This window comes from Notamacropus eugenii, chromosome 1, assembly GCF_028372415.1.
Source record: "Notamacropus eugenii isolate mMacEug1 chromosome 1, mMacEug1.pri_v2, whole genome shotgun sequence".
Taxonomy (NCBI): domain Eukaryota; kingdom Metazoa; phylum Chordata; class Mammalia; order Diprotodontia; family Macropodidae; genus Notamacropus; species Notamacropus eugenii.
The window spans coordinates 325,290,506-325,299,630 of NC_092872.1; the positions used below are offsets into that span (position 1 = coordinate 325,290,506).

General features: G+C 43.4%; 1 protein-coding gene across 2 annotated transcripts; it reads left to right on the plus strand.

Moving 5' to 3' along the window:
- Positions 1–1,762: 1,762 nt before the first annotated feature.
- Positions 1,763–8,806, plus strand: BMP4 (bone morphogenetic protein 4). 2 transcript variants are annotated; one of them, XM_072629684.1, is made up of 4 exons: positions 1,763–2,049; positions 5,072–5,197; positions 6,333–6,662; positions 7,681–8,806. In XM_072629684.1, exons 3-4 carry the CDS (start codon positions 6,476–6,478, stop codon positions 8,535–8,537), a joined length of 1,044 nt encoding a protein of 347 aa, XP_072485785.1. In that variant the 5' UTR covers positions 1,763–2,049; positions 5,072–5,197; positions 6,333–6,475; the 3' UTR covers positions 8,538–8,806. The 2 variants fall into 2 exon arrangements, with proteins under 2 accessions (XP_072485785.1, XP_072485784.1); XM_072629683.1 differs by having other exon boundaries at positions 1,906–2,049; positions 6,280–6,662.
- Positions 8,807–9,125: the final 319 nt, after the last annotated feature.

Below are 9,125 nucleotides of genomic sequence, written 5' to 3' on the forward strand. Positions count from 1 at the left end.
TATACATAGGAGAATATATACCAGAGGACATAAAGTGAAGGTGTTCTCCCATTTGGAATGAGAAAACTCAACTCAGTCAAGAGAGAGAGTCCTTGCCTCACCCCAAAGAAAACTTTCTGCAGTTTCTAGTGTAGTAAGCTGGAGATAGAAACCTGATCCTCTCATGTCTTCCCAATCACTTCAGCAATCTGAAATGGGGTCAGCCTCTTCCACCTTTCCTCTCAAAGCTGGAAACCCAAAAAACACTTGATGCCTGAAAACAACTTGAAGCTTGATGAGTCCAAAGCGGACTTTGCTTGAAGAGTCCCAAAGGGGTCTGGCAGAGAATTGAAGTTCTCACCTGTCTCCAACTCCCACCTCACCTCTCACATGGTGTAGGGCATTCATCTCCACCAATAAGAAGAGAGTCTCATACTAATGGACTTTGACACAAGGGTTGTCACTTTCTTCCTTCATCTCTTCTTAAAAGCAAAATAGGGAAGAGAGAAGAAAGAGATATACTTGTATCTTTAAAAAGGTACCTGTGATCTGGAAAAGAGCTGTTAATTGGCATCATGTTGGGAAGATGGGGGGGGGGGGGTGATAAATGGGAGGCCAAGCAAAAGAGAAACAGTTATGATGTGTATGTAAACTTTTTTTATTAGACTTCTTGTCCTATACTTTGAATCACTTTTCAGTCCTACCCTGTCTCTAACAGTTCCAGACAATGTCACCCCCAAAATTCATGGCTCATTTTTGCATGTCTGTGGGAGGAGGCAAGGGGCTGGAGGCAGTATCCAGGTCATCATGGATCACATTGTATGTACTGTAATCTTTGATTTCATACATATACACACACACAAAAGTGTTGTAGGGTAAAGGGATAGTGATCACACTTGCCTCAGAGTTAGAAGAACCTGAATTCAAGTTCAGCTTCTGACATATCCTGGTCCTGCAAATTTGGGCATATAATTTAATTTTTCAGTGCTCCAGGAAACATTAAAACTACAAATTACAAAAGTCACCTATCTGAATTAATAGAGAAAGTTACTTCAGTGGGAGCTCCCTACACCGATTAAATCCCAGGCCTAAACATACACTTAAGATATATTTGTGCGTGTATATGCAATACACATACATATAGATGTATATGGATAAACATACATATACATACACACATACATGTACATATAATGTGAAGGCCTTTTAATAGATGTTGTGGTGGAAATCTTTTAGGTTTTAGGCTATTAGAGGTGACTTTTCTAGAAAACTATTCACAGTTTGTTTCTTAGCATTTAGAAATCTTTTAACAATTTAAAGACAGCAAACTAATCCAACTACTCCTTTCTCCATAATTTGATTTTAGAGGTGTTTCATTATCTCTAATTACTCAGGGTAAATTATGATTACTCAGTGTTTTAATAATCAGTTTGAGTAGCAGTTACTCTAAACTTAAGGGAAGGCCAGACTCCCATGGGTATTTCTTTTGAGCCAGCAGACTAGTCTGTGCATGCTTTCTGGTACCATTGAACTTGGTCCCCAGGTGAGCACTACAAGCCATATTAGAATGGGAAAAGGAGCTTCAGAAACTCTGGGGTTTAAAATTAAGGCTGCCTTGGTTTTCAGGACCTTGGGAGGTTAGCTTGCAGGATTAGAGGATGTGGGCGGGCTCTTACATAGAAAAGGGGAGGAGAAAACCAAAGAGAAACATGAAGGGGAGGAGAGGCTAGGAGAGGAGAGGGAGGGGTGGACCCAAGTGTGAAAGAGGAAAGCAGGGCAGGGCTGCAGAGAGAGAGAGAAAGAGAGAGAGGAAGGAGAAGATGAAAGAGGAGAGAAAGGGAGGGAGAAAAGTGTAGAGAAGATGGCAGAAGTTAGGTATGTTTACTATGCAAAGCAATTTTACTCTTGCAAGAATTGCTTCTGCTTGCTTGGTGATTGTTATATCTCACTGATAAGATTACAATTAAAGACTTTTTTAGACTCCTGTGCCCTAGCCTTTGATTTCTGGACAGGTTTACTACAACCTTTCATACAGAATTGCTCAAGATTCTACTACTCTGAAAACACACGGTAAGCAATAATAAGCTAGGGATATAACAGGCACACTGCAATGAGACTTCCAAGAAAGGGGAGAGAAAGTGGGGGAGGGAGAGAGGGAAAGAAGGAAAGAGGGAAAGAGGGAGAGAGGGAAAGAGAGGGACAGAGGGAGAGGGGGAGAGAGAGAGACAGAGAGAGAGAGACAGAGAAAGACAGAGAGAAATGGAAGAAAGGTTGTGGGGAAGTTTTGTTCATGTCATACTCTTCTCCACAAAAAACTAAAGAAAATAAAAATGAACTGTTTAAATAAGAGATGGTGGCTCCAGGATATGAACTTGTAGCTGCAGAGTGCACTTCTGTCTTGTAGCTGTAAGCAAAAAGAATGAGACAGAATGGCGGAGATGAAACTCTTTGTAGGGGGTTGCTAAATATTGCTTCTTGGAGCCCAAAGCAGGGTATCTTTGCTCTGGGCTCTGACACTATCCTCTCAATATGTTGGAAGAGTCACTGGGGAGAAAAGAGAGCTAAGAGCTGAGAGGTCTGTGGTCCTCAGGTAGGGCAGGGAGTGAGTTAGGAATACTGGCTCTATTCTGAAGTCATATAGGCATACCTTGTAAGGAACACTGGTTCTGTAGTTTGAGATTGGACCCATCTAGAGAGTTCTGAGCATGCCCATTTGAGAGTAGAGGAGAGCAAAAGAGGGAAGGAATTCTTTTGCAAAACTGGAAAGGCAAAGATAGTGTAAGGAGATGGGTCTGCCACTGTGCTGGTAAACTCTTCTGAATGGGAGCATCAAATGTGAGACTTAAAGCAGCAGGGAGCACTCTGTAGTTTCCTCCACTGTTAAGCTAGAAAATGTATGTAGGTGGGAAACTTTTATTAACTCTTTACCCAAAGGAGCTACAAAGCGTCCCCCCCCTTCCCCCCATCTCCTTTGAACATCTGGGACTGAGGGAGTTAGTTTTAAAAAAATAAATAAGGTCCTTGATTTTTGAAAATTCCCCTGAAAAATATCCTCCTTACCACCACCAAAGAAGGTGAAAGAGTGGGTTAAAGGAGTTCCCTAACCACATATACATATTTATTTTTTTAATGTGATTAGGAACTAATCCCATTGATCTAGATCTTATTACTGTTAAAACACACACACACACACACACACACACACACACACACACACACCGTCTCAGTGCTCCTATAGTCAGATTTACTAGTGTTTTCAGAGAGGCATTGCCTTAGAAAATATTTTTCTATTGCATAGTTCAATGCAGAGAATTTTGGCAAATTGGGGAGGCATTTTTCTATTCTTCTTTACTCTCCTCCATTAGGATAATTCTGTCTTCTCAGTCCTGAGTTATTCTGAAGGACTTTTCAGAAATCCAGACTCCATAGGGAGTTAGTTGCTCCATCCCTTTCCACTCACTATTCATACTGAACTCTATTCAGTGGTGCAAGAAAACCAAAAGGGCACTAAAAGATTGCTTATTCCTTTGGGCACCTACTTCTAAATTGATGATTAAAATTAGGGTCAGTCCTCCATTTATAAAAAAAGGTGTCAGTAAATCTGTTTCTTGGGTTGGAGCTCAGGGAGAGAGAATTTTTTTTGTGAGATGCCAAATTATCTGGAGCTATTTTTCTTTTCTCCAAAAGTTCTCTCTGGTTTCACTTTAGGTGGCCCATAAGAGAAAAAAAGGGGGAAGCAAACAGATTAAGATAGAGGGATGATGGAAGCTCAGAGGTGAAGAAAAGGAAGCCAGTGCGAAACTGACACAGAAACAGAGAGTATGACTTGGACCACTGGATTGTTCTCCATGGATTTATTTTTGTAAATGTTTTATTTGCCTATGTTTGCAGGAGAGAAAATTTTCTCGCCAAAAACAACAAACTAGTATTTAATTCTGTGACCAGAAGGGATTGACTCCTTACAATGAGGTTAGAATATGAAAGTCACCGACCAAGAATTGAAAAAGAGTTGAGAAGCATTTCTAAATGGGTGTATTTTTTCTGGGAGTTTTGCCTAATCTAAAACTGGTTGGTACTGAATATAAACCTGGGTATTGACGCTCTTTTTCGGAAAGTCAGTTCTACTGACATTTTAGATTCAGGATATTCTTTTATCAAATTCAAATGAAGGAGACGGCCCTAAGCCATTTTTTAAAGGCTTTAATGGCTTTTTGGTAAAGAAAGCTGAGAAAATGGTTATTTCTCTTTTAAGTCTTCCTACTCTCCATCGATCCTCCCAAGTGTCGAACAGAAGAAGCCTTTAGGTTGGAGCAGGGTGGTCTTAGAACTTAATGTCTGCTGTTGTTTGTGGTGATTTTTCTGTAGAAAGCAATATTTTGACTGTAACAGATTTGCAGGAGGAAGCGGTAGCAGCATGTGTGTGTGTGTGTGTGTGTGTGTGTGTGTGTGTGTGTGTGTTCCTCCCTGTTTTCTTTCCTTTTTTTTAAAGAAATAACTCGCTCAGAAGACCTTGTGGTATAGATAAGTCATGTCAATTATATCCAATAAAAGACGCAAGAATTCCCGAATTCCCATGAGTTTCTCGTTAAAAAGGCATAAACGCAGTAGTGGGTACCCATTGAGTGGTACCTTTGAACCCTTGGCGGGAGGAGATTTTTCAGACATCCTGCAATCTGCAGGTACAGAACATAGTCTCCCCCTTTCCCTTTACCCCAAGCAGCATTTTCTCATTTCTGCTTGAATGATCTGGATCCTTAGCGCTTTGGACTGCAGGTTTCGCTGCTCGAACTTAGGATACATAGTGGACCCAGTCGAACACTATCGACAGTCGCCAACACCCCCTAGGTTCCCGGAGTCGCTGGAGGCGCTGCGATAGACTTCGGGATGGGAAGGTGTACAGGGAGTGGAAGGGGCGGGGAATGGGAAGAATTGGGGGGGTGGAGGGAGGAAGGAATGACCCTTTTGACTCTGGAGGAGGGACCAGATTCTGAGCGCGAGGGGCGGGGACTGGCTTCACGTGACTTTGAGGGGCTGGAAGAAAAACAGAGCCTGTCTGGTTGGGAGTCTCATTATATTCAAATATTCATTTTAGAAGCCATTGCCTAGTGCCATCCCGAGCAGCGCAGTGCCTCAGCTTCCCTGAGCTTTTCAAGAAAGTTTGTTCAAAGATCGGCTGTCAAGAATCATGGACTGTTTTTATATGCCTTGTTTTCTGTCAGTGAGTAGACGCCTCTTCTTCCTTTTTTTTTTACTCCCCCCTCCCCAATTAATTTATGCCCCGGCTTCTTCATCTCTCCCTACTCTCCCTTTCTTTAGTGTAACAATTTCGGGCTTTGATAGGCGGTACTGTAGTCGTTAATTTCTTCTCCACAGCCTTTCCCTCTCCTGATACAAATGTAACTTAAGTTGCCTTCCCATCTGGTGTATTTCTAAGAAAGGAAGCGCAAGTGGGGAAGGGAAATGGGGTTGGGGTGGGGTGGGGGGAGGAAGACCAAGCAGTTAGCCTTATATTTACCCTCCGGGGTTTTCCCCCTTTTTGTAGAAAGCCCCATCATTTCTGTTTATGTTCAGTCGTTTGTCAAAGCAGTTTGAGCGGGCGGGGGAGGAGCCCTGGGCTCAGTCCTCGCAGAGTTTATCGGGAAGCAATTAAGCGCTTTTTGCTGGTCTCTTAAAAACACTTAAGCCTCAAAATAAACAAGACGAGGCAGCCAGCCTGCTCCAGAGCTGCTTTCTCTGTTGCTGGAACTCCTTGGCCGCATCCTTTGATTCCACCCCTCACCCTCTAAGCCTACCACTCCCCTCCAACCCAGACTTAATCAGCGGGATGTTCTCCTGCCCCGGGCGGGGGAGGGTGGGGGGTGGGGGAGAGGAAGGGGGCGCGGAGGAAGAGAGAAGAGGGAAGGAGAGGGTCAGGGGAGAAAGGGGGGCTGATGGCATTTCAGACACCCCCCCCCCTTAATCCCCTTCCATGTTAACTGTTTATCTTTGGGCAAGCCAAGTTGAGATCATGGCTAAGATAGCAACGGGGACAAAAAAAGATTAACAGAATGGAGGCTATCCGATTTGGGGTTATTTGACTGTAAACAAGTCAGAACAAGTAATTACAGGGCAATTCCTGCGTTCAGACCATGCATGGCTGCAGCTGATCCGGAGTAGGGGGAAGGCGAGATGCAGACTTGATCTTTGGACTGGTTATTAATCTTGGCCGCCATTTATGGACATCTATGTATACACAAGTGCACATATTTTCACCCTTATTTATTTTATTAATTTAACCCTCCACCCCTTACCCCTCCCTAGAGACACCATGATTCCTGGTAACCGAATGCTGATGGTCGTTTTATTATGCCAAGTCCTGCTAGGAGGCGTGAGCCATGCTAGTTTGATACCTGAGACGGGGAAGAAAAAAGTCGCCGAAATTCAGGGCCACTCGGGAGGACGCCGCCCTGGGCAGAACCATGAGCTCCTGCGGGACTTCGAGGCGACGCTGCTGCAGATGTTTGGGCTTCGTCGGCGGCCCCAGCCGAGCAAGGGCGCTGTCATCCCCGATTACATGCGGGATCTCTACCGGCTGCAGTCTGGAGAGGAGGAGGTGGAGAAGGAACAAGTCCAGAACATCAGCCTGGAGTACCCGGAGCGTCCAACCAGCCGGGCCAACACCGTGAGGTGTTTCCATCACGAAGGTCAGTCTGAATGCCATATGTCTAGGGATGGAGAAAAGAAACTGTGCTCCCCCTTAAGGAGTGGATAGGAGGGAGGAAAAGGCTGGGGAAAGAGTATGTATGTGAAAATTTAAATAGCTACAACTTCAGCCGACTTGACGTATGCTTCCTAAAGTCCCGAATCAAACACTGGAATGGATTTTATTTCTCTGGAGACAGAGAGGAAGAAGGTTGAGGGCATTGCAGAGGGGAAAAGAGAGGATGTCATCACTGGGAAAAGTCCTCTTACTTCCCTGTTACTTGTTTTTCCCTGCCTCCTCCTCACCTTTTCAGAGTTAGCCCTGTCAGCTTTTCAAGCTGTATTTTTTTAAAATATCAACTAAATTTAATACTACAGCTGTGTATTTGTAAAGTTTGTTCAATAGGGGCCTTGTAATCCTATCTGGATGTTTCCTAGTGGATGTTTCCTTTCCAGGGTAAATCTGAGTTATTAATCCACCAGCATCATTACAGCTTTGGAATTTATTTTCCCCTCTGTAACATGATCAACAAGGCATGCTCTGTGTTTCTTAAATCGATGTGGAAATGTTTAGCAATACTGGAAAATTGAAGCAGAGTGGTGGTTTGTGTATATTTCCTTTCACCTCTTGCTGTATCTTCCCCACTTTCTTTTTATTTAAAACCACTTGAAAAACAAATGAACAAACAAACACACTAAAGCATGGATACTAAGCCAAGATGTTTTTAAAAGGAGAGTCTGATCATGTTGGAGTAAGGAGCTGACACATGGAAATTATTAGAAATATAAAGGAAGATAGGAATTGCTTTCTGTTTTTGGTGCTTGGGAGTTGTTATTTTTGCTTATTTGAGAGAGTGGCTAGTTTAAACTAAATAGCCAAATTTATGTCCCTCAAACATGTGACTGGCAGAGTTCATAGTTCAAACTTTTAGTTGTATCTTGATTTTTCTCTTCATTTTCCTCCCTCTCAAGAAAAAAAAAGTTAATGTACTTTTTTTTATTTTCCCTTTCTGTGCCTAGAACATCTGGAGAGCATCCCAGGGACCAGAGAAAACCCTGCTCTTCGTTTTCTCTTTAACCTCAGCAGCATTCCGGAGAATGAGGTGATCTCTTCTGCAGAGCTCCGCCTGTATAGGGAACAAGTTGATCAGAGCCCTGACTGGGAGCTGGGTTTCCATAGGATTAATATTTATGAAGTTATGAAGCCCCCAGCAGTATCCATGCCAGACAGCCTCATTACTCGACTGTTAGACACCAGACTTGTCCATCACAATGTGACTCAGTGGGAAAGTTTTGATGTAAGCCCCGCAGTCCTTCGATGGACTCAGGACAAACAGCCTAACCATGGGCTGGCTATTGAGGTGACTCACCTCCACCAGAGACAGACCCACCAGGGCCAGCATGTCAGGATTAGCCGATCTTTACCTCAAGGGGGCGGGGATTGGGCCCAGTTTCGACCCCTTCTGGTCACTTTTGGCCATGATGGCCGGGGGCATACCCTGATCCGTCACCAAAGAGCTAAGCGAAGTCCAAAGCACCATCCACAGCGGCCTCGAAAGAAGAGCAAGAACTGCAGGCGCCATCCCCTCTACGTGGACTTCAGTGATGTGGGCTGGAATGATTGGATTGTGGCTCCCCCAGGTTACCACGCCTTCTACTGCCAGGGCGACTGCCCCTTCCCACTCACTGACCATCTCAATTCCACCAACCATGCCATCGTTCAGACTCTGGTCAACTCGGTCAATTCTAGCATCCCTAAAGCTTGCTGTGTGCCCACAGAGCTAAGTGCAATCTCTATGTTGTACCTAGATGAATATGACAAGGTTGTACTTAAAAACTATCAGGAGATGGTGGTAGAAGGATGTGGGTGTCGCTGATACTTGGGAAGTCCTTGGGAAGGGGAGAGGATTACACACATGCACAAACACAAACTCACCCTTACCCTCTACCTAACCACTTACCCACATACAGACTGTTCCCTTATAGCTGGACTTTTTAAAAAAAAAGAAAAGCAACACCTAAACATTCACCTTGACCTTATTTATGACTTTACGTGCAAATGTTTTGACCATATTGATCATATATTTTGACAAAATATATTTATAACTATGTATTAAAATAAAATGAGTCATTATTTTAAAGGTAATTTTTTTCAGTAAACCTGCCTCCCTCTTTTTCCTGACCCATGTTTTTGGGATAGGATTTGCATACTTTACACTAGTAATACCAAAGCAGTGAGGTAGAAGAAGGATAAAGAAAATCTTGGGTCAGGGGAGTTGGAGGAAAGGAAAATGAATTGTGTATCTCTGAGAGAACAGAGAATCATTTTTATTAATGAAATTAAATAATTATAACATTTATATAGCGCTTTATTTAGTTTATAAAGCACTTTTGTCACAAATCAGGAGACAGTAGTACAAAATAGTACCCCCATTTTATAGGTGAAGAAACAGGCGTGGGAAGGT